This window comes from Lytechinus pictus, chromosome 7, assembly GCF_037042905.1.
Source record: "Lytechinus pictus isolate F3 Inbred chromosome 7, Lp3.0, whole genome shotgun sequence".
In the NCBI taxonomy this organism is placed as follows: Eukaryota; Metazoa; Echinodermata; class Echinoidea; order Temnopleuroida; family Toxopneustidae; genus Lytechinus; species Lytechinus pictus.
The window spans coordinates 41,186,420-41,209,173 of record NC_087251.1 but is presented as its reverse complement, the minus strand read 5'-3'; the positions used below and the strand labels follow the sequence as shown (position 1 = coordinate 41,209,173).

Below are 22,754 nucleotides of genomic sequence, written 5' to 3'. Positions count from 1 at the left end.
TTGGGACTTATAAGTGATAAAAAAACCCAGCAGCGTCTCGCGGGCCGGATAGAGAAGCTCCGCGGGCCGGATCCGGCCCGCGGGCCGTAGTTTGAGAACCCCTGCCCTAGACCATGTAGACAGCTGGCAGCCGTCTGTTTTGAGGAGTTTTTAAACATTTAAAAAAAAATTTCTCCTCGTACACAGACGGCTCGCTATCGTGCAGCCACCATTAGGGGGTGAACAATGCAAAATCCCCCCGACAGGGCTCATCGATTTTTGTCTTTATTTCATAAAAATATTGAAAAAGAATCGTACCAAAATAGAGATTATTATTCCCTTTTGGCCTGAAATGCACCAAAACGGGGAAAAATAAACTTAAAAGGGAAAAAAAACAGTGACTTACTTCGGCTGTCGCGCAACTTCAATTCCCTGTTTTATCCGAAACTTAAGTACATAAACATATGGCCATTGAGTCCCCTGTACAGATCGCGCTAGAACTTCGGTCTCTGTATTTGGTGAGTGGAGCCACCGGAGTTCAGCGGAACAACCAACATAACAGAGACCGAAGCTTTTGGTCTAACTATTACCCCAGCTTTAGCACGGCTACTGGCTACCCTGATCGGGCGCTTCGAGCATTCAAGGAATTCCTTCCTACCGGGTACCCATTTACTACACCTGTGCCGAGAGTGGCAAATGTAGATAAAATTAAAGACCTTGCCAAAGGACGCTAGTGCTGTGGTCAGGGTTGGCACGTTTTAAACGGTGTGTTTTAAAACATGTTTTAAAACGCGTTTTAAAACACCCGTTTTTTTTACAAAAAAAACGTGTTTTAAAACACCTCATAGACTTGTGTGTTATAAATATGCATGGTCATGGATGTGATTTTAGATGAATATTTTTTTATACTTTTATTTCTTAAGTGGCACATTATTTTCTTCTAACTAGATCTCTTTCTCGACACCACTCTTTTTCTCTTTCCCCCCTTATCCCCCTTTCTCCATCCCTTTGTCATGTTCCTTGAAATCCTCTTGTTCAATTGTGCACATCAATCTATATTAAGAATATTCTCATTATAACAAACATGAGTGTTGTGCTTTAAAATAAGCTCAAATATGGAACTTGAATGAAATGGAAGTGTTGCACAAGCATAATATTTTACAAATAGACTGTAAAACTGACATTGTATTCTTGAGGTACACACAAAAGCAGGTGAAACTTTGCGCTTTGTAAATATGAAGAAAAGTACTTAAATTCAGTATAAGATAGTCAGCAAGCAAACCTTAAAAGACAAATCCACCACAAGAAAAATGTATGCTGAAAATTTCGTCAAAATCAGATGCAAAATAATAAAGTTTTGCTTAATTTTGCAAAACAGTTATATGCCCATCTTGGTCGGTATGCAAATGAAGGGGACTGATGACATCACTCACTATTTATTTTGTATTTCGTTATTTTCTCATTGTCATGTGAAATAAAGTTTAATTCTTCCCTGAACATATGGAACTACCATTGTTTTAACATTTTTTGGTTCAGTCAAGTAGGTCATCTGAAAAAATTGAAATTGTATTGTTCAAACAATAAAAACAAAAGAAATAGTGAGTGAGGGACATCATCAACTCTCTCATTTGCATATCACTGAGATGTTATTACTGTTTTGTGAATAAAAGCGAAACTTTACAATGTCATACATGTAACTTATTTTATATCTGATTTCGACGAAACTTTCAGCATTACATGTATGCTTGTTTGAATTTTCTCTACAGATTGAAATCAACATTTTTCTGGGGTGGACTTGATCTTTAACCCTAACAGTCCAAGGGGTCCGTAATGGCCCCCTAAAATTTCTATGATAAATCCATAAGCACGACAGGGCCATGCCATATTGTTCAAGACTATTTTTGGGATGCATGCATGGGTATGCGATTATGATATTACACAAGTGCATGTCAGACCCCGAATTGCTCAATAACGTGTTTTCATGTATAAAGCCAATGCGAATTTTTTGCCAACATCCGTATCTGTATCAATATTTGTACGATTGGAAAAATATCGCCAATAATTTCCATTAAAAAACGATTGAAAAAAACCAAAACTAACCAAAAAACTGTACAAATATTTAAATTTTTTAATTCCTCAAAATTAAATTCTTTAATTCCTCAATTTAAAAAATAAGCAGTTCAGGGGGTTTATTTATCAATTTAAACCCAAACTTGTATTTCATGCACTAAAATTGGTAAATTGATTAAAATCAAATTAAAAGGATGGTCCGGGCTGAAAATATTTATATCTTAATACATAGAGTAGAATTCACTGAGCAAAATGCCGAAAATTTCATCAAATTCGGATAACAAATAAGAAAGTTATTGAAGTTTAAAGTTTAGCAACATTTTGTGAAAACAGTCGTCATGAATATTCATTAGGTGGGCTGATGATGTCACATCCCCACTTTCCTTTTTCTTATGTTATTACATAAAGTCATATTTTTTTTCATTATTTCATACTTGTGTGAATAATATGTCTCCCTTATAATGAAATAAGTTGCAGCAATGAATATCTAATGCACTAAATCAGTTGTCAATCCAATTTTTCTAGTTCTTGGAGGAAAAAATTTGAATAATCCTAATTTGATATAATGAAATACAAAAGAACAAGTGGGGACGTGACATCATCTCCCCACCTAATCTAATGAATATTCATGACGACTGTTTTCACAAAATATTGCTAAACTTTGAAATTCAATAACTTTGTTTTTGTTATTCGATTTTGATGAAATTTTTTGTCATTTTGCTCAGTGAATTCTACTCTATTTATTAAGTTATAGATATTTTCAGCCCGGACCATCCCTTTAAGCTTTGAAAGCACATAGTCTATAGATTATGTTATTTTCTTACATTGTGCGAATTCTTCTCACCCCCTAGATTGACGAGACCCAAAATTATGTACATGTATGTAAATGTATGAGGAATAAACTTATAAAATGTCAACTTACTTGTTTGCATTCAATTTCAATGATTTAGTAATTTGGGGGAAAATATGAACTTTTCTATTGGAAATTCAGTAACAAAAAATGTAGTTATCTTTTACTTACTCTAAAAAATGAATTTAAAACATCAACAGCTTAAATTGTACTGTATTAAGTGTATAGTTTAATTTATTTACAGAAAATTTCATCGTTCGTTGGAAAAAAAACGTTTTAAAACGATTTAAAACGTTTTAAAACAATAAAAAACGTTTGATTTGTTTTTTTTAATAAAAAACGTTTTTTATTACAACCCTGCCTGTGGTGGGATTTGAACCCCGGACCTTGTGGTTCAAAGTCCGAAGACTTATCCACTGAGCCACAACACCTCTACGATACCATTACCATACTGAGTAATTTTGGGTTGCTTTTTCTGTTGGTGATTATCAGTTTTTCAAGATATGAATTAGATATTGATATATTTGACCGTGCAAAAATTAAAGGGGAATCCAGCCTTGGCCATAAAATGTTATGTTGGGAAGGAGAAAAATAAATTAAACAGAATGGTGAAAGTTTGAAAGAAATCGGACAAGCGATACGAAAGTTATAGCTGCTTTAAAATTGAGATCACTAATACTATGTAGATTTCAAATTGGCAACTGGGTAAGTAAATTATGACACGGGGCAAGGACAACTTTCCCATAGGCCATGTACTTTATTATCAGGGATTTGTGGTTTTCTCCTAAGTACCCATTCCCCTGGGGCAATAATCTAAATATAACCAAGGTAGTATATTGTTTTATGTCCTCATGAAAGAAAAATATAATTTGAAATAAAACTTTAGGGGAAAATGACATTTTAGCCATAATATGTATTGGAGTACATGAAAGAGTAGTCCTTGCCTTACATCACTATGACATCCCATTTGCGGCCAATTTGAAGTCTCAATGGGTATAGTGATTACCAATATTTACAACTTTTAAAAATTCATAACTTTCTTGTTGTTTGTCCAATATTGTTCAAACTTTCACCTATCAACTTTTTTGATTTTTCTTTTCCTTATAAAAACAAGTTTTTATTTGGGTTGGATTCCCCTTTAAATCAACCCGCGAATTAAGGTCACACCACCATACATCCTAAATATGAGTTGAAAATCAATTCAGATCACTTTTTCTTGCAGGCTGAACTTGATCCAGAAATTGTGCCATTTTTTCCCCCCAAATCAGCCTGTTTGCTGACACTATTTTGTGTGACTTCATTGTGTCATTTTATGAGGCCTGGTAAAGAATCTTATAAAGATTTTAGAGAAATATATGATATTCTTGGAAAAAAGCCTTGGCCAGTCATTTTCAGATTGAAAAAAAAAATAGTGCCCCATGTCTGCGCACTCATTCACTTTACAAATGATTTGGGGATTTGATGAGAAAGGCTGCATTTTGAGTTAGCACATGAAATGCCTGAAATTCAATATTTTTCTACCATCAAATTAAGTCAGATTTTTAAAGGAATATGTATTGCATAGTGTAAAACTTGTGGTCATTGCGGGTTTTCTTTTATTTGTATATCTGCGTACATGTACAGACAAGGGGCATGGTGTAGACTTGGGGATCCTTATATGAGCAGCTTTATTTTCAATTTTTAATGGTTCAAAATTATTTGTGATGTACTGAAATTATAATAAAAATCCATAAGTTTTCAAATTTTAGATAAAATGACATTTCGTTGATATTTTTGCTAAACGATATAGATGCTGCCTGCTGGCATATGACGTCACAAATTAAAAAAAAAGTTCTAATTACTTTTTAATCTTTTATGGATTTTCCTCAACCCTACACCAATATATTTTTATCATTTTTTCTGCTATTTCTATAATAAGCTTTTTGTCAGGGTGAACTTCCTTCAAGACTTGATTTTAGGCGATTCATAAATATTGCCCCCAAATTTAAATGAATAATAGATATGGGATGGGGGAGTTCGATAGGAATTACACTTTTTAGACCCTTTCCTTCCATTCCTTTGGTGAGTTTGGGTATCAGAGATAATGTCCAGGGTTTTATGACTTTTCTTATGATACGGTTTGGGGGCAGAGTTATTGTCTAAAAAATATATTTATTTTACAATATTGTTACAGGCCATAATATTAGTCATACTATTATATCTACATGTAATTATTTAATATGTCACCACTTTCAGTTGTTAAAGGTCAAGTCCACTCCAGAAAAATGTTGATTTGAATAAATGGAGAAAAATCAAACTAGCATAGTGCTGAAAATTTCATCAAAATCGGATGTAAAATTAGAAAGTTTTGACATTTTAAAGTTTCGCTTATTTTTCACAAAACAGTGATATGCAGAACTCAGTGACATGCAAATGAGACAGTGGATGATGTCCTTCACTCATTTCTTTTGTTTTTTATTGTTTGAATTATTTAATATACATATTTGACAATAAGGACCAACTTGACTGAACCATATAGTACAATGCTAATTCCACAGGTTCAGGGAGGAATTAACTGTTGTTTCACTTGACAATGAGGAGAAAATTAGAATATTTCATAAAATACGAAAGAAATAGTGAGTGGATGACGTCATCAGTCTCCTCATTTGCATACCGACGAGGTTGTGCATATAACTGTTTTTTATGAAATTGAGCAAAGTTTAAAGTGTCATAACTTTCTTATTTTACAACCGATTTTGATGAAATTTTCAGTGTTATGCTTATTGGATTTTTCTCTTTTTATTCAAATCAACTTTTGTTGGGGTGGTCTTGTCCTTTAAGGGTAGGCCTACTTGATTGAGACCTACATCTAGTTGCAGGTACTTAAAAAATAATCTTCTGTATATTTTTTTAAATTGAAAATTCATGATAAAGCTTTTTAAAGGAAAACATAAAAATTAAGTTCATACTTATATTATTTTTTAATGATTTAATTGCCAAATTGAAGTTTAGAAAGTCTTTATATTTGTAATTCAAGAGTTGACATTGATTCAACAAGGTGTTGTTTTATTTAAAGAAATATATAAATGAGTCAATACTCAATAGTGTTAGATTTCCAACCTATGTGATCAAACATACATATCATAAGTATGTATTTTAAATATGTTTAACTTTGAAGTGCAATGAAAGCTGATATAATAAGAATTGACAAGGTGATCTACACATTGCTGTTCTATCGTTTATCAATATTTGCATTTTATTTCATGATGACCTTTTGACCTTTGAAAATGATTTTCGTTCAGTCTTTGCAGAGATATCTGCAGCACTGCGGGAACGTATCATGATCTTCGATGGTGCGATGGGGTCAATGATCCAAACCTATAAGTTTGATGAGAAGGCTTTTCGTGGAGAAGAGTTCTGTAATCATCCGAAGGACTTGAGAGGAAACAACGATCTCTTGACATTCACTCAACCTGATGCTATCTATGCAATACACAAGGTACTTCATACTCTATGGCCCGTATTATGAACTTAACTTAAACTCAGGTTTAAAGTTGTGGGATAAGTATGGATAGCCAATTGTCACATAAATCACTAACAATATAGATATCATATTTCAGCTCATTTGGCTCTCAAATCATTCATAATTGTCTAAAAAGTATAAATAGATGATTGTCTTCACCATCGATGAATCAGGAAAGAGCACAGTAAACATAAGAAACATACAACATCATGAAAATTTTGACACTTTTGGCTTCCCATAATTTTAGCACAGAGTTAGACCATGGTCTAAGTTAAACCTGACTTTAGAATACGGGCCTATAAGTATGGGAGAAATAGATTGTAAAGAGACTTCACTATGACAGAGTTCATTTATATTAATTTAAAGGGATCATATTATACTTGTAGCTTTTAATGTTTTTTCATGATTAAAAAAAAAAGTTATTATTTATTTCTTACTTACTTTACTTTTTTCATTTATTTGTTTGATGATTTCTTTCTGTCTTTTTATTTCTTTATTGATATGTATAAAATTATTTATTTTATTTGTATTTATTTGTCATTACTATTTTTCATATTGTTATTATTTGAATTATTATTGTTTTATTAGCCTGGGACAGTGAATGATAAAGATAATGAAATTGTTTGCAATTGCTGCATTTCAGTAAAGCATTTAAGAATGGGAAGTGTTTTGTGTTTGTTGATCTATTGATTCAGGATTTATCTAGAAGTATTTTAATTAAGTTTAATTGTCTTTCTTCAAAGGCTTATTTGGATGCTGGAGGTGATTTTATTGAAACAAACACATTCATTATTAGTATTTTTTATATTGTTATTATTTGAATTATTCTTTTATTAGCCTGGGACAGTGAATGATGAAGATGATGAATTGTTTGCAATTGCTGCTTTTAAAGCATTTAAGAATGGGAAGTGTTTTGTGTTTGTTTATCTATTGATTCAGGATTTATCTAGAAGTATTTTTATTAAGTTTAATTGTCTTTCTTCGAAGGCTTATTTGGATGCTGGAGCTGACTTTATTGAAACAAACACATTCAGTGGAACATCAATAGCACAAGCAGATTATGGTCTAGAACATTTGGTGAGAAGAAAATTCTGTTAAACATAAGATTGATATTGATGATGATTTTAAAGAAGAAGATGATAATGATGATCATGATGAAGATGATGATCATAGTGATTTTTTAGCACGATGATGGAGGTGAGAATGATGGTGTAATTGATGTAGATGAAGAGGTTCAGCCGTGATATTATTGATGATGATGATAATGATAATGGGGATGATGATGATAATGGTGATGATGATGATGATAATGATAATGGTGATGATGATGATAATGGTGATGATGATGATGGTAATGATAATGGTGATGATGATGATGATGGTAATGATAATGGTGATGATGATGATGATGATGATAATGGTGATGATGATGATTATGATAATGATGATGATGATTATGATGATGGTGATCAGCGTAAAAATTAGACGGGAGCGAAGAGCTATTCCGCTCTCATTTGCTTTTGGATCGCTCTCGCAACTGCCTAAAACTGCCAAGTACAGAGTGACTCCCAACTTGAAAATTGCTCCCGTCCACGCACGTCCAGTCTCCCATTCACATAGAGATGCCAGACAGTCTTACTTACTTACATGCATCGTTGCTTTCTGACATGTAACTGACTGGACTTTTTTAAAATCACAGGCACTGCGTTTCAGAAAACGACGTATCGAGTTTCAGACTCCGATATCCCCTGGTACTAATTTTCAAAATGCGCGGCACCAGGGTCTCGATGTAACTTCTTCGATAGTGAAAAATTTGCTTTTTTTTATTGAATTTTGAAGATACCATCCTAAACTGGTGCGAAATTAGCTTGTGAACTCCGAATAAAATCACAGATATTTTCATTTTAGCATATTTTTTGGCGACCCCAAATATATATACATGTATTGGCACTAATGCATTTTAATACATGCCTGTGTTGCGGTGATGGTTGACTGTGAACTGTGCTAGTAGCTGCGCTGGCGTAGGCGTTGCTTACATGAAGCTTGTGAATTAGTGGGCATGTTGATGTTTGCTGTCGGGCTGCGATGCATTCAATATTTCATAAAATAATTTTCAAGTGAGTTTTTATCAAATAAATTCAAAATTATGAAAAGGATTCCTCTAAGTACAAATTCTGTTCAAATTTGATAAATTTCATCCTATTCAATTTGATGGACAAAATTGTAAAAGTTAGTGTTAGAATGTCCAGTAAATACACGAGATACAAAAAAGAAACATTCAGTGAACAACAATAAATTTAATGATCATTTAACAATTAACAGTGAAGAAAAAATAAATAGCAATTAAATAAACAATAATAAACATTAAATTAATTTGTAAACAAGCAGGGCAAATGCGATGAGAAACCATGCGCTGAATCATTGAAAAAAAAAGGATGTCTCTCGAAAACTGAAAATGGCTCTGGTAAATTTAAAAATGGCTCTCAAATTTTTTTTTCAAAATGGCTCCCTAAAAATAAAAAGTATTTTCAACACTGATGGTGATGATGATGATTATGATGATGATGATAGTGATGGTGCTGGTGATGATGAAAATGATGAAGATGATATTGATATTGATTACGAAGTCAGTGACGATGATGTCATTGATGATGCTGTTGCTGCTGCTGATGATGACGACAACAATCTATATGAAATCAAAGGTTTTTGTCTCACCTGCATAGCAGAGTGAGACTATAGGCGCCGCTTTTCCGACGGCGGCGACGGCGGCGGCGGCGGCGACGGCGGCGGCGGCGTCAACACCAAATCTTAACCTGAGGTTAAGTTTTTGAAATGACAGCATAACTTAGAAAGTATATGGACCTAGTTCATGAAACTTGGCCATAAGGTTAATCAAGTATTACTGAACATCCTGCCTGAGTTTCATGTCACATGACCAAGGTCAAAGGTCATTTAGGGTCAATGAACTTAGACCATGTTGGGGGAATCAACATCAAAATCTTAACCTAAGGTTAAGTTTTTGAAATGTCATCATAACTTAGAAAATATATGGACCTAGTTCATGAAACTTATACATAAGGTTAATCAAGTATCACTGAACATCCTGCATGAGTTTCACATCACATGACCAAGGTCAAAGGTCATTTAGGGTCAATGAACTTTGGCCGAATTGGGGGTATCTGTTGAATTACCATCATAACTTTGAAAGTTTATAGATCTGATTCATGAAACTTGGACATAATAGTAATCAAGTATTACTGAACATCCTGTGCAAGTTTCAGGTCACATGATCAAGGTCAAAGGTCATTTAGGGTCAATGAACTTTGGCCAAATTGGGGTATTTGTTGAATTACAGCCATAAATTTGAAAGTGTGTTGGTCTAGTTCATAAAACTTGGACATAATAGTAATCAAGTATCACTGAACATCCTGTGCGAGTTTCAGGTCACATGATCAAGGTCAAACAGGCGCGTAGCCAGGGGGGGGCAGTGGGGGCGGTCGCCCCCCCCCCAAAACGTCCCAAAAAAGAAAAAAAGGAAGGGGAAAAAGAGAGGAGAAAAGGAAAGCGAAGGGAGGAAGGGGAAGAAAGGTAGCTTTGTGGGTTTTTCTTTTCATTCTTTATTTTTCTCTCAAAAGAATTAGTACCTTAACGAAACTCCTTCACTCTCGCTCTAAATTTATATATATATGAATTTTGCTTCGCGCTTCGCGCGGTCAAATGACAATATTGCAGTTCTCCTTTCCCTCACCCTTTCTTTAACCCTGTCTTTCCACCTCGGTTATAGGACTAGTGTGTTCCTTGCTACTTAAAGTTAAAATGTATACATTAGGGCATGGAATTAGAGTAAGATTAGGCCGAATTATATGAAGTTGTCTTTTTTTTCTTCAAATTGATCACGCAACATTCCGCACTTCTAGTCGGGTCGGCTCCGGGCGGGTAAAATCTTTATATCAAATGTTGCCGTCACCCCCATATAGGCAACTTCTCCCGCTTTAGCTTGTTAATAAACATTCATAATTTTGGGGTAAACAGGTTCCTAATTGAAAAAGAGGAAGGTATAAAATTCGTGTCGTATTAAATAAAAAAGTACAATATTTTTATCAAATTCGATGAAACTTCATGTCATTTCCCTGCACATTTCATCTCCTGTCTTGTTTTGCGCCCTCAGTTTGAAATTTTGAAAGACACTTAAGTTTCTTAATTGTTCAAATGCGAGCGCTTCAGGATGAGTCAAAGAAATTATTATTTTTATAATATAATTTCAATAAATCACAGAAGCTTCAACTTTTTGCGCTCTATTTTCCTTGTAATGAAGTTCAATAATCTTAGAAAATCAATAGAGCCGATGGGGGTATTGGAGATATCTGCATTTGACGTAACGTCCGCCCTTAGAAATTTCAGAGTTTCATTGCTCTGCGCGTGGAGGAATGTCTTCCTCCCGGCACCCTTCTTCTTCTCTGTTTTGCGAGTTAAAAATATGCACTGTCGCTAAATTGTTTGTAATCAAACTTTCCACGGGAATTCAATATACATGATATAACTAACTTGATACCCTTTTCCCGGGACCCTTTTCTTAAAAAACAATTGATAAAACGCTTTAGCTTCCGCGCTTCGCGCGGGGTAATTGTTATTTTAATTTCCTCCATTTATCCCTTTTAGTGCGTTCGAACATATCACAATCACTTTTGAAATCAATGTTCAAAATCAGAATATAGTCAACTGAATTGGAGCTGACGACAAGAGAGACGGCTCCTTTTCATTTTAATTTATGAAACACCGAAAGCTCCGCGCTTCGCGCGGGAGGGGAAAACTCCCCCTCCCTGCACCCACCCCCTAGGGAGCGCGCTTCGCGCGCTCTGTAAGTGTTGGCACGCTTCGCGTGCATTTACCGCCCCCTCCAAAATGAAATCCTGGCTACGCGGTTGAGGTCAAAGGTCATGTAAGGTCAAAGAACTTTGGCCACGTTGGGGGTATTTGTTGAATTGCCATCATATCTCTATAAGTGTATTGGTCTAGTTCATAAAACGTGGAAATAAGAGTAACCAAGTATCACTGAACATCTTGTGCGAGTTATAGTAGTTTTCAAAATCAGCACTGCTGCTATATTGAATCGCGTGATGCAGGTGAGACGGCCAGAGGCATTCCACTTGTTTTGTATTCTGATGATATTCTTGGTTTGAGAATGACCTTCAGAATCACAATGAAAATCCTTCAATTCAAATGAAAATATCTGACTTGATACGAAAGTGGTATATTTCAAAATAATTTATGAAATATAATGATAATGATATTGACAACACTTTGCATTCATGTCAATTGCTGGTTTTCATGAGTTTACAAAAAAGCAAGATTTGAATAAAAGTTACCAAAGTAGCCTTTGTATCATTCTTTTCATCATTAATGAGCTTATCATCAAATATATTCTAACTTAGAATTTTCTGTTATACATTGTACCTAGGTATATCGTTTGAATAAGGAGGCTGCGGAACTCGCTAAGAAGGCTACCAATGCATCAATGATAGAAACAGGAGTTAAGCGTTATGTAGCTGGTGCTATGGGTCCAACCAACAGAACACTCTCAATCTCACCATCAGTAGAAAACCCTGACTACAGAAATATCAGTGAGAAAGCAATGTGCTTCTTTCTTTTCTTTTTTTTTCTGTACAGTACAGTGCGTCCCAAAAAAAACTATACACTTTTGAAATGGCTGCCAAATAAAAGATTTAGCACTTTGGGGGAAAAGACTTATAGATATGGAAAGCCAATATAGTCAACTTTCAAATGACACCAAAAAGTTGAAAAACTATTCATGCTTGAGCGAGTACTGCCCACTGAAACAAAGGGTATGAAAATTAGGGTGGGCCGGAATTAGCCTTCCAATTTCTTTCAGGTTTTTTTGTTTGATACTTGCAAAGTTGAGGGTTATTTGGTGAACAAAAAATCAGATGTGATCAGATTGTTGTTTGTGAAAGTGTAATGCATTATCAAATTGAAATGTAATGTATGAGTGATCATGAATTGCAATTTTTAGTGCAGCATTTTGTCTTTATCATGTGAATCTCAACAATGTGTTCATGACAGTCAGAAGAGGGGGGGGGGGTAATATGACTTACATGTAGGTAGGTGAAGTACGTTGATGGTATAAAGGTCAACAGAACATTTAGCAACCCTCCCTCCATCTCTACCCCCTCCCCCCACTTCTTGAGAGACTAAGCTTGGCTAGGCTGGGCAGGAATTAGCCTTACAGTTTTTTTGAGAGGTTAGTCCTTTGGAACTTACAAAGCTAAGGGTGTTCTGCTATTTATGAGTGAGATAAAGTTTGGTTTCTTAGGCAAATTTCATGAGTTACTAAATTGAAATGTTATGCATGAGTGAAAAGGAATTGTAATTTTAGTGTAGCATATTCATCTTGTGGGCCTCAGAAGTGTATTCGTGAGAGTCAGATTAATGTGATGGTACATGTTACAAGCAACAGGCCGAGATATGCTTACTTGCTAAGAATTGGTTAAAAGGGCATTCCTCTTCATTTTGTCCTTTTACAAATTAAAAGTCATATGTACCCTCCCCTCTCCACCTCCATTTCCCAGCCCCCCCCCCCTCTCTCTCTCTCTTTCTCTGTCTCAGGGCATTCCTCTTCATTTTACAAATTAAAAGTCATATGTACCCTCCCCTCTCCACCTCCATTTCCCAGCCCCCCCTCTCTTTCTCTGTCTCATTTCCTGGATTGTAGCCTATTCAAAACTTAACTGCCAAGTGACCGGTGGCTGATGGTCAGTTTTTTTAATTTAATGATTACCAAGAAATTTAATGATTATGGTGATTAATGAAGTAATTTATTGAAAAAAACGAATGTTTGATTGGTCACATTGCACATTGAATGAGTTGATTTACTGATGAATTGTTGATTAAATGATTGATAGGAAAAAGTTGATGCCCCAATTCAGAATTAATCATTAAATAAACATTCTGCTCTGGACTTCACGTGTACATGACAATAGCCATCAGTCTCTCAACAGGAGGGGAGGGCGGGAAAGAGGGAGGGGGCGGGGGCTGAATGTTCTGTTGACCCTTGTTCCATCAACCTACTTCTCCCACTTAAGTCCTATCTCACCCCCTATACTTCCGACTCCCATGAACACATTGCTGATATCCACATGATAAAGTTGAAATGCTGCCCCAAAAGAGATCCAAATGATAAAGTTGAAATGCTGCCCAAAAAGTGTAATTTATGTTCACTCATGGATTAAAGTTCAATTTAATAATTTTAAAAAATTGCTTAAGCAACCAAAACTGGTCACGGTTGATCATTAATTTATCACAACGCCTTTAACTTTGCAAGTTCGAAAGGATTTGCCTCTCAAAAACTGACATAAGTTGGAAGGCTTATTCCAGCCCACCCTAATTTTCATACCCTTTGTTTCAGTGGGCAGTGCTCGCTCAAGCATGAATAGTTTTCCAACTTTTTGGTGTTATTTGAAAGTTGACTTTATTGGCTTTCCATATATGTAAGTCTTTTCCCCCAAAGTGCTACATTTTTTATTTGGCAGCCATTTCAAAAGTGTATAGTTTTTTTTGGGACGCACTGTATAGGCGGTTCTGCACCATCCCGAGTTTGCTCAATCTCGAGATTTTAACCCGATTGGCCCTCTTCGCGATTAATCTCGAGATTCAAGAAACCCGTCTCCACTATCGCAAGAAGAGCGATTCCTGCTCGAGCGAGGCATCAATGCATTATGGTCTGACGCCATGAATAAATAATCCCAAGTGCGTCTGCACCTGCAAATTAGCGGGATAATTCGTAAAATAGCGCGCTATTTTGCAAATAATCTCAAGTCGACTTGGGATTGCAATCTCGAGATTAATCCTACGAACTAGCGCGATAATTGCATCTCCATTACAAATAATCTCTAGATTGTTCAGATCGGGACAATTTGCTGGATCAGACATAGCGCGCTAATTTGAAAACTCGGGCTGGTGCAGACGGCCCTTATATGTCCCTTTCTTTACTGATGTTAAGTTATCTCTGTATTGTTTGTTTTCTTCCATATCAAATAATTTCAAGCAAGCCAACCATTAATAGTTAAGTACTTTGATAAGACTAGGCAGAATGATGCTTAGAATCACCTTGCATGTCAATTACTCTCTATCGTAAAAATTTATAGAAATTTAGTTTTTAGATATCTTTGGAATTCAGTTGAACATCAAAATGATGACCCAGTAGTTGTGCCCAGTGTTTCCCAATTCCTAATTTTAGTTGAAGGAATATAGCATAACCTTTTATTTTGATAGGATAATGACAAATATCTGCTTTTATGTAGCACATAATACAGATGTTATTACGCCATTCATTGTGTTTACCTGCACACTTATGTACTATCTCCACTCCCTTGGGAGCATTCCAGCAAGAGCTATAACATGTGATACTAATTTCTATCTTGTTAGCGTTTGACGAGATGGTTTTTTCATATGAAGAGCAAGGCAGAGGTCTGTTAGATGGAGGAGCTGATGTTCTACTGGTAGAGACTATCTTTGATACGCTCAATGCAAGGGCAGCTCTCTATGCTATTCAAAATCTCTTTGAAAAAAGTTATCAGCAAGTTCCTGTGTTTGTGAGTATACAGAAGATATTGAACAATACAATTGTTTGTAGTACATGTAGCTACTTTAAAGTAAGCTTTGTATAGTCTTATATATATCATAAGATTCCTCTACTTATACTACTTTCATCATTTGTTTTTTGTCTATTTAGGATAGTGTCAAGATTCAATTGCATTTAGTACTTCAAAGAAAAAGTGAATTAATAAGCATAAATTGCATTTAGTACTTCAAAGAAAAAGTGAATTAATAAGCATAGTCAACTTTATGATATGATTTTGATTTTTTTGTCAAAGATTACTGTACCACAGTGTTCCCTATTAATATTGATTGTTTTATTTGCAAAAATTATGCATGAATGACTTTTCTGAAAAGAGTGAAAAAAAAATCATACCTACTGGTATGTCCTATCCATGATGCAGGAACATATTTGATCTAAATCTGAGTTTTTTTGTTTTTGTTTTTGTTATGAAGATTGTAACATACATCTACTCTGCGTCTTTTCAATATTCGACACACATTTTTGAAAAGATATGTGGAATAATGACTTCAGTTAATAAATCATGTATTCTCCTTTATATCTCACATTGTTTGTAGTCCTATTGATACAACTTTTTAACTTTCTTGTTTATTTCAGATATCGGGAACGATAGTAGATAAGAGTGGGCGTACGTTGTCTGGTCAGATGAGCGAAGCGTTTGTGATCAGTGTATCTCATATGAATCCTATGTGCCTAGGGTTAAACTGTGCTCTGGGTGCCAATGAGATGAGACCATTTATAGAAGCTATTAGTTTAGCAACACCTTCATATGTCTTATGTTATCCCAATGCAGGTATGTAGAATTATGAATTCTTGTCCTTTTTCATCAAAGACTTTCCCCTTGTCACTTTGAAAGTGGGAACTTATTGATTTTTGTCTCACCTGCATAGCAGAGTGAGACTATAGGCGCCGCTTTTCCGACGGCGGCGACGGCGACGGCGGCGTCAACACCAAATCTTAACCTGAGGTTAAGTTTTTGAAATGACAGCATAACTTAGAAAGTATATGGACCTAGTTCATGAAACTTGGCCATAAGGTTAATCAAGTATTACTGAACATCCTGCCTGAGTTTCATGTCACATGACCAAGGTCAAAGGTCATTTAGGGTCAATGAACTTAGACCATGTTGGGGGAATCAACATCAAAATCTTAACCTAAGGTTAAGTTTTTGAAATGTCATCATAACTTAGAAAATATATGGACCTAGTTCATGAAACTTATACATAAGGTTAATCAAGTATCACTGAACATCCTGCATGAGTTTCACGTCACATGACCAAGGTCAAAGGTCATTTAGGGTCAATGAACTTTGGCCGAATTGGGGGTATCTGTTGAATTACCATCATAACTTTGAAAGTTTATGGATCTGATTCATGAAACTTGGACATAATAGTAATCAAGTATTACTGAACATCCTGTGCAAGTTTCAGGTCACATGATCAAGGTCAAAGGTCATTTAGGGTCAATGAACTTTGGCCAATTTGGGGTATTTGTTGAATTACAGCCATAAATTTGAAAGTGTGTTGGTCTAGTTCATAAAACTTAAACATAATAGTAATCAAGTATCACTGAACATCCTGTGCGAGTTTCAGGTCACATGATCAAGGTCAAAGGTCATGTAAGGTCAAAGAACTTTGGCCACGTTGGGGGTATTTGTTGAATTGCCATCATATCTCTATAAGTGTATTGGTCTAGTTCATAAAACGTGGAAATAAGAGTAACCAAGTATCACTGAACATCTTGTGCGAGTTATAGTAGTTTTCAAAATCAGCACTGCTGCTATATTGAATCGCGTGATGCAGGTGAGACGGCCAGAGGCATTCCACTTGTTTTGCTTTAGTGTAATTTTGCTGGATGTGTACTGCGTAATGTTTGTTTACATTTTAGACAGGGATTTTATATTCTCAATAAAAATTGAAGAACCTATGCAATAAAATGCAAACATCAAAATGAATACTTTTAATGCTACAAGACAAAACTAATACTACGCATTTGTATTGTCTTTGCGCTCATCCACTTCTGGCTTCCTTGTTATTCCAAAAGTTTCAAAAACCTGGGGGAAAGGTCATTTGCTTTTGCATGCCCCACTTTGTGGAATAGCATTCCTGAAGACATAAAAAAATGTACCTCTGTCGAAACTTTCAAAAATCTTCTAAAAACTGTTATTATTTAATTCTTAGCTCTTTATGCGCCTTGAGCACTCTACAGAGTGGATTTGGCGCTTTATAAGTCACATTATTATTATTATTATTGTGTGATATCTGAAGATAGTCTTTATAGAGAAAAGGGTCGTTATTTTGTTATAACTGAAATCCTTGCATCTGTTTGTCTCTGAGTAAATAAATAAATGAAAATCACTGACACATCTCTTGATGAAATGTTGCCCAGGTCTACCCAACACATTTGGTGGTTATGACGAGACCCCTGAAATGACGGCAGACCAGCTTGGTTCCTTCGCTCGTGACGGCTTGGTCAATATAGTAGGAGGCTGCTGCGGCACCACACCCGCTCACATCAAAGCAATAGCAGATGCCGTCAGGATTTACAAACCAAGGATACCACCCACGGATGTTCATCCAAGTTCAATGATGCTGTCAGGTCAGTGGAATACTTCTCTAATTTGTGCATTTATTTTTGTCTCGCCTGCATAGCAGAGCGAGACTCTAGGCGCTGCTTTTCCTATGGCGGCGGCGTCAACATTGAAATCTTAACTTCAGGTTAAGTTTTTGAAATAATTATTTATAGTTGTTTTTAAAGTCAGCGCTGCTGCTATATTGAATTGCATAATTCAGGCGAGACGTCCCGAGGCGCTCCACTTGTTTATTTTCTGGGTCTCCTTTTCACATTTTCACAACCTATTGCCTTATCTGCAACATTGGATAATTGTTTACATTGCAGTAAATGGGGATTTTAAGGGGCTCTTTTCATTTCTCATCACCCAGAGCCTCTGTGTAAATTTTCCCCTGATGCACCCGATGTTCATTATCATGAGAGGCTTGTGTTTCAGTTACTTTTTTCCTAAGACATGACAGGCTCCAAAGGCTGGAAGGTAGTAAAGTAAGAATTGACAAAGTCAATATTTGTTTTGATACTGAACAATGAATTCCAAGCACGGGGGAAAATAAGGATTAATCAGAACTATGTGTGAGATTCAAGGGAAACCGTAGTGTTTAAATGAGGTGTGTAATCACTATGGAAGAGAAACGCTGTGATAAAACATGGTTTTCAGTACACTTTGGTTGATCAATCTCTCAAGATACTGGTAAGCGTGTATGAGTGACATAACCGTAAAGGCGGAACTTGCGCGCAAGTTTTTGCACTGTAGTGTCACATAAGAGATGAAATATGTTTTCTAATGGAATGTGATCTTCATAAATTTTTCTAATTGTGTATGATGAATGAATATGTATTTTTTTATAAAGATGTGTTCAGAATTATATGTCGTATATATTTGATACCATTACCATTAGAAGGCAAAGTTACCATAATATTTGTTTTTATGCAGCGGGGTCCTGGGAAGCAAATAATCAGAAAAAGAGAAAAGATACAACAAAACTCCACACTAACTTTTTTTTCTTGGTGGCCCAGTTAGTCCACCAAAATCATTAATTTCATATTTTTGGTGGCCCGCAAAGCAAATTTGGTGGCCCTAAAACAATAGAAAACATTCCAGGACTAAACCTTATGTAACATTATGTGAACTTTATGTATTACATTAATCAATTCAAGACATAGGAAGCCCAATCAATCGGGCCACCAAGTGTGGATTTTTACAAAAAATGTTGTGGCCCGACTCATTTTTTGTTGCCCCGGGCCACTGCTAATGGCGCGCCCTGAGTATGTGATACATTTAGTTGCTCTGTGTTGTTTTTAGGATTGGAGCCAATGATCGTCAGCAAGCACACCTTGTTCGTCAATATTGGAGAGCGTTGCAATGTGGCTGGTTCAAAGCGGTTTGCAAAGCTAATCAAGCAAAGCAAATATGATGTAAGTAAAACTCAGTTTGACGCACGTATTTGAGGGAAATGATGACAGAAAATAAAATAATATGCATTTAACATGATTTTTCATGTAAAATAAAAAGCAACACAAATTCACCTGTTTGAACATCTGTAAATATTAAGACATTTCGCAGCTGAGATCTGGGGGGGGGAGGGGCTCATTTTGACCTTCCCAATCACATTAATAGAAAAATGTCTGAAAATCCAGTTGATACAGGATTAATTAACTTTACTCCTGGGATATCATGAATTTCTTGAATCATAAAAATTTGTAAATGAAATAGCCATATTTGAATGATCACTTTGTTGTGATGATCTTTGAAAAAAGCTCTTTTATTTCTTCTTTGTCATGAAAAAGGTGTTAGGATTGAAACCGAATAATTTTCCTCCAAGTGCATGGAAAATTTTCACTCCAACTGTATTGGCTAATTTTTTACAATTTCATGTTAATGTTATAAAATGTTGTCAATTCAATTCAAATATGAAAGACATTGATTCATATCTAACTATTAAATCTACAGCTGTGTACCAATACCAGTGCTGTTCATTTGAAAATATATAACACCTCATATTTCCCCCTTTTTTTATAGAAAGCTGTGAAAATTAAGTGAGAGCTGATAGACCGTTTAATACTTTTATTTGTAGGAAGCGCTGAACGTAGCTAAAGAACAGGTAACTGCAGGAGCTCAGGTCCTTGATATTAACATGGATGAAGGAATGTTGGATGGAGTACAGGCCATGACAAAGTTTGTTAACCTCATCGCATCAGAACCAGATATATGCAAGGTGAGATCACAAACATGGCATATTATCTCCATGTGAAATCCATACGGAAATCTGTATTTGATTGTTTGAAATAGAAATCTGAAATTAAAAAAATTACTCTGAATATTCATTTTGCCCAATTGATCGTGGGCCCAGCAGCCGGTGACACGTCATTTGCTCCGGCGACAACTGCTCCGGGCTTTATTTCGTCTAAGATATAGGGTTGGGGTTGCAATAGGGTCGTATGTTAGGTTTAGGATAAGGTATAGTGCTAAATCCAGGGTTAAAGTCTGTAATTCCATTAATGTGTGGCATTTGCAGCGGAGCGATTGTCACGGAACCCAGCAGCCGCTGTGCAGCGCCAGATCGACGTAGCTCTATCCCTTGAATTGTTGAACACCAGACAGGGTAGTAGCAACTCCTATCTTTTAAAGTCTGTTTGGTCTGGTGCGGCCAGGGCTTGAACTCCCTACCTCCTGGTTGTTGTTTTTTTTTGCAGGAGTTTCTGCATTTTATTCATAGTGACAATCGAAAATATAAATAATGTATAAGACTGAAAACTACATAAATGAAGCATGTAAAATAGTAAAGTGGGTAAAAAACATGCAGGGGCCAGCTATAATAAGCAGGTAACTGCTTGAAACAATAGCAGCCATGAGGGAGGGCTACATGGGAACCGCAATAGGTTATAAATATTATTCGATAAAATGATGTCACGAAATAGAAAGTATGAAAGTTTGGATATTTAGTGGGGAGAGATAAAATAAAGTTTAAAAAAAGTGCGAGTGAGTGCCAGTGGGTGAGTGCAGGTGATACATTTAAGAATACTTGTACGACCGACGCTCGACCAACTGAGCCAACATACCATGTATTATCTCTTGTGTACCTGATTTTCAATTTAAATTTATTCATTTTATTAAAAGACACCCCCCCCTCCCCCCAACAACAAAAAAAAGCTCCCAAAGTCCTTGCATCTGATTGGCTCAAGAGCATACTGATCAGTGAATATCATTTGCTTCATGAAATGCTTTCCAGGTACCTCTATGTATTGACTCCTCCAAGTTCCAAGTGATAGAGGCCGGCTTGAAGTGTAATCAGGGCAAGTGCATCGTCAACAGCATCAGCCTCAAAGAAGGGGAGCAAGACTTCCTGGAGAAGGCTCGCATCATCAAGAAACATGGAGCTGCGGTGGTTGTCATGGCGTTTGACGAGACGGGACAGGTTAGTGATGGTTGAAAAGTACTATTGAGCGCAGTTTTCACAGGGCTCACACTTTACAAGTGATGCAGATGCCCTTCCCCCCCAAAAAAAAGAAAAGTCCAACGATCGCATTTTATGCACAAAAGTGTACCAAACTTGCTCTTAGGTTCAGAAGCTTGACCAGTCGTTTACATAAGTAATTTTTTGTTCAGGGCAGGTTTAAATAATGTTGAAAAATATTGTGTGGTGTCAAGTTTAAAGATGAAGCTCACAGATCCTGTTTAATCCACGAAAGGCCTCTTATTTTCAACGAATAAGAATATAGAAAATATTTTAGAAACTATTTTCTTTAATGACTATGAGATTGTGATTAATTTGATTGTTTTCACAATATAAAAATAAAGTATATAATATGTGGTTAAGATCTGGCAATGGCGGAGGCATAAAATTCAACTGTGTAGTACAATCGAGAGTCCATCTAATTATACTCCTTAATTTTTCTCTTTCTACTACTTCTACTACTACTACTGCTACTGCTGCTGCTGCTGCTGCTGCTGCTACTACTACTACTACTACTACGACTAATAATAATAATAATAATGAATTAATCTGGCATGCTTGATTGTTTTCTTTGACTCTAGGCTACTGAGATAGACAGAAAGGTCGAGATCTGCACACGTTCTTTCAACTTGCTGGTACAGGAACTTGGTTTTGACCCCAATGACATCATCTTTGACCCCAACATCCTCACCATAGCAACAGGGATGGAGGAACATAACGAATATGGCATCAACTTCATTGAAGCCACTAAAATAATCAAGGTATATGATCCATGGTTGATAGATATTACTCGATCATCAGGGGAAGTTTCATGCAGCCGTTGATTACTAATGTATGACCTAACACACGATTGCTAACCATTTCTTGCGCAAAATGAAATAATCCAAATTTTCCCAGTTTTAATGTATTGGGAGTGGATTCTGTCATTTTCATCAAATCTTGACAAACATTTACATTGATAATGCATCCAAATATGCTTTCACAATGAGGATGAGATATTTAAATGAGATATTTAATCAAAACAGATTGGATGTCAAAATAATTAAGAATCTGATGTAGCACAAGAAAAACTCATCAGTCTTGCTTTGATTTGTGGATAAAGTTTTTTGTAATGTTTAAATTTGACACTCAAGCCTAATATGTGTGGTAATCTGTGAGTATGTATGGTTTAGTACTTTTTCAAAAGAACCCATCGACCATTCTTTTCAAGGTGATGATTAGCCTTGTGAAGATTAAGTATTGGAACTCATGATTAAATTTAATTCAATTCAATGTCTTTATTTCTCCAAATTATTTAAAAATTACATATTTACAACACATAAGACCATCTAAGTGCATAGATGATAAATGCATTCCATAATTCATTCATTTACAATTATATAGTAGATGAGGAAAAGGGGGAACTAAAAATGCATAGCTTGTGGGTTAAAACGTTCCCCCAGTCTGAAAAATAGGTAAAATGTGGACACAGAAGACAGAAAGTATTTTAACAAAGCAGAAGAAAATTTAAAGAGAAAATGAAAGTTAAAAAAAGAAAAACAATAAATCCACACCATACTTTCAGTCACACAGGGATGGGGGGGGGGGAACAGGGCCTGGTCCGTTGTGACAGGTCCAAGTCACTCCCAATAGGCACATACAAGTAAATGAATAAATGAACTTGGAAATGTATGTGTGTACACTGATTATCAG

General features: G+C 35.8%; 1 protein-coding gene across 2 annotated transcripts in view; it reads left to right on the top strand.

Moving 5' to 3' along the window:
* The window catches only part of LOC135154785 (methionine synthase-like), a 52,704-nt gene that overhangs the window by 1,805 nt on the left and 28,145 nt on the right, over positions 1-22,754 (top strand). Inside the window, exons 2-11 of one of the 2 annotated variants that reach the window (XM_064102691.1) lie at positions 6,181-6,377; positions 7,389-7,478; positions 11,860-12,022; positions 14,844-15,010; positions 15,634-15,829; positions 17,425-17,634; positions 18,911-19,023; positions 19,683-19,823; positions 20,838-21,023; positions 21,644-21,823. In XM_064102691.1, coding sequence (XP_063958761.1) covers positions 6,181-6,377; positions 7,389-7,478; positions 11,860-12,022; positions 14,844-15,010; positions 15,634-15,829; positions 17,425-17,634; positions 18,911-19,023; positions 19,683-19,823; positions 20,838-21,023; positions 21,644-21,823 — 1,643 coding nt within the window. Of the gene's footprint in view, positions 1-6,179; positions 6,378-7,388; positions 7,479-11,859; positions 12,023-14,843; positions 15,011-15,633; positions 15,830-17,424; positions 17,635-18,910; positions 19,024-19,682; positions 19,824-20,837; positions 21,024-21,643; positions 21,824-22,754 lie in introns of both variants that reach the window. The other variant, XM_064102692.1, reaches the window with a different exon arrangement.